The sequence below is a fragment of the Arachis ipaensis genome, chromosome B07 (genome assembly GCF_000816755.2).
Source record: "Arachis ipaensis cultivar K30076 chromosome B07, Araip1.1, whole genome shotgun sequence".
NCBI classification, from domain to species: domain Eukaryota; kingdom Viridiplantae; phylum Streptophyta; class Magnoliopsida; order Fabales; family Fabaceae; genus Arachis; species Arachis ipaensis.
The window spans coordinates 341872-343778 of record NC_029791.2 but is presented as its reverse complement, the minus strand read 5'-3'; the positions used below and the strand labels follow the sequence as shown (position 1 = coordinate 343778).

At 37.7% G+C, this 1907-nt stretch overlaps 1 protein-coding gene across 1 annotated transcript in view; it reads right to left on the bottom strand.

Annotated features, from left to right (window-relative positions):
* The window catches only part of LOC107609252 (anthocyanidin 3-O-glucosyltransferase 2), a gene marked incomplete in the record, with an annotated part of 1819 nt that extends 961 nt beyond the window's left edge, over positions 1–858 (bottom strand). The window contains 1 exon segment of the mRNA XM_016311138.2: positions 1–858. Coding sequence (XP_016166624.1) covers positions 1–683 — 683 coding nt within the window.

The window sequence follows — 1907 nt, the reverse complement described above, 5'->3', positions numbered from 1 at the left end:
TCGAGCTCCTCAAAGGTGTTTATGATAAAACCATCAGCTTCCTTGAGGCCGCTGGCATACGACATGAAAATCGGGTCCCATTGCTTTCGCGTGAGGAAAGTGGGCATATTTCTCCACGGGAATGGGTTTGCGAAAGTGGGGATGGTCAACTCCGAGTCGGAGTCCTCCCACTCGTAGGCTACCAGATTGTCCCGGACACGGAGCGTGTGCATGTGAAGGGTCATGCCAAAGAAGGTTGCTCCAGAGGTAAAGAACACGAGGGCAGGGACACGGAAGTCCTTGGCAATCTCAATCATTGAGGTGAAGAACATGTCGAGGACGAAGGCGGCCAGTGGCGGGGCGGAGGGGGAGCTAGTGAGGTTGGTGACGGCTTCTCTGACGTGGGGCTTCATGAAGTCGATGAGAGGGGCCATGGAGGTGGCTCTATCGGAGTCTGATGAGGGCGGTTTGGGAGTGTAGTCGGGCAGGTTAATGACGTTTATGCGGTGGGACTCAGAGTGGAGGGAGTTTGTTGCTGTAGATGTGGTTTTGGAGTCAATATGGGAGTTGATGAGCATGATATTGACGGTGAGACGGTGGTCGTGGTTCACCAGAAGCTTGGCGAACTGGAGGGAGGAGAGCAGATGACTGATGCCTGGAGAAGGCACCAACACCACTTGTGCTGCTTTCTTGTTGCTCATCATTAATTTCCACTCTCACTCGATCTATTATTTTAACAAGCTATAAATCATGTGAGTTGTGAGATCTCTATATAGGATCCTTGTTTTTCAACGGTCAATCAACGTGTGTGGAAATTAGAGTGTGAACCTGCCCCGCTCCGGCTGCTTGTCCGTTGTGGACCATGTATCATGAGCTTCTTGTCCCTTCCTCAGTTCCTTGTTCCTTCTACCAAAAGGATAACATCCATCCTAACCGTATATAATATTAGTGGATACTTTTAACTAATGCTTCACTCTCATCATTCATATCCGGTCCCATATTTGCTTGTCGGGATCATCTCTGCACGGTTACTTCTTAATTAAGGCTTAGCTTATTTTATCCATTATTAGAAGATTCTCGGGAATATTCACTTTTCACCGTAATATAGTATTAGTATGGGGAGACTATGTCATTTGAGCTATAATTCATTGGCTATATATAATTTATTTTTATATTTTAATATTATTAAAATATTATTAGAGTTATTAGTAATTGAGAGTTAAGTTAATAATGACTAGTAATTAATAAATAAAATATTTATAATTAATAAATAAAATATTTATAAAGTTAATTGATAATATTTCTGTAAATAAAATGATTTTTGTATTATGTAATAACAACTTTAAAATAACAACTTTACATATAATATAATCTTCTTATTCTATTCTTCTCCTAAAATTTTATTCTATTCTTCTCCCAAAATTTTAACATGATTTCAGAGTTATGATATTCTCTTAAAAAAAACAGATATCATTTTTTGGGTAAAACTACCACATTTTCTTGCACAAAGTTCTTTTTTTTTGTGTTGTTCTTTTTTTGCACCTATTTTTTTTTCACTTTAGCGATAAATTCGTCTCCTACTCTTTCTTCTTTTGCTCACCACAATTCTCTTTTTCCTTTTTTTCTCTGCGCCATCGCGCTGCATGCATCATCTTCTTTGCGTCATTGCAAGCTGCTCACATAGTCCCTTAACCAAAGCAAAAGCCATTAGTTAGTAGATAAAATATTTAAGAAATTAGTTGGTAAAGATAGGGAGATTCGAATTCACAATCTCTTCAATGAGTATAAGGACACTATGTCATTTGAACTATAACTCATTGGCATAATATTATCTTCTTATTCTACTCTTTTTCTAAAATAATATAATATGTTAATATAATTTAGATATAATTTTAATTAGTGATTATATTTTATATATAAATAATTTA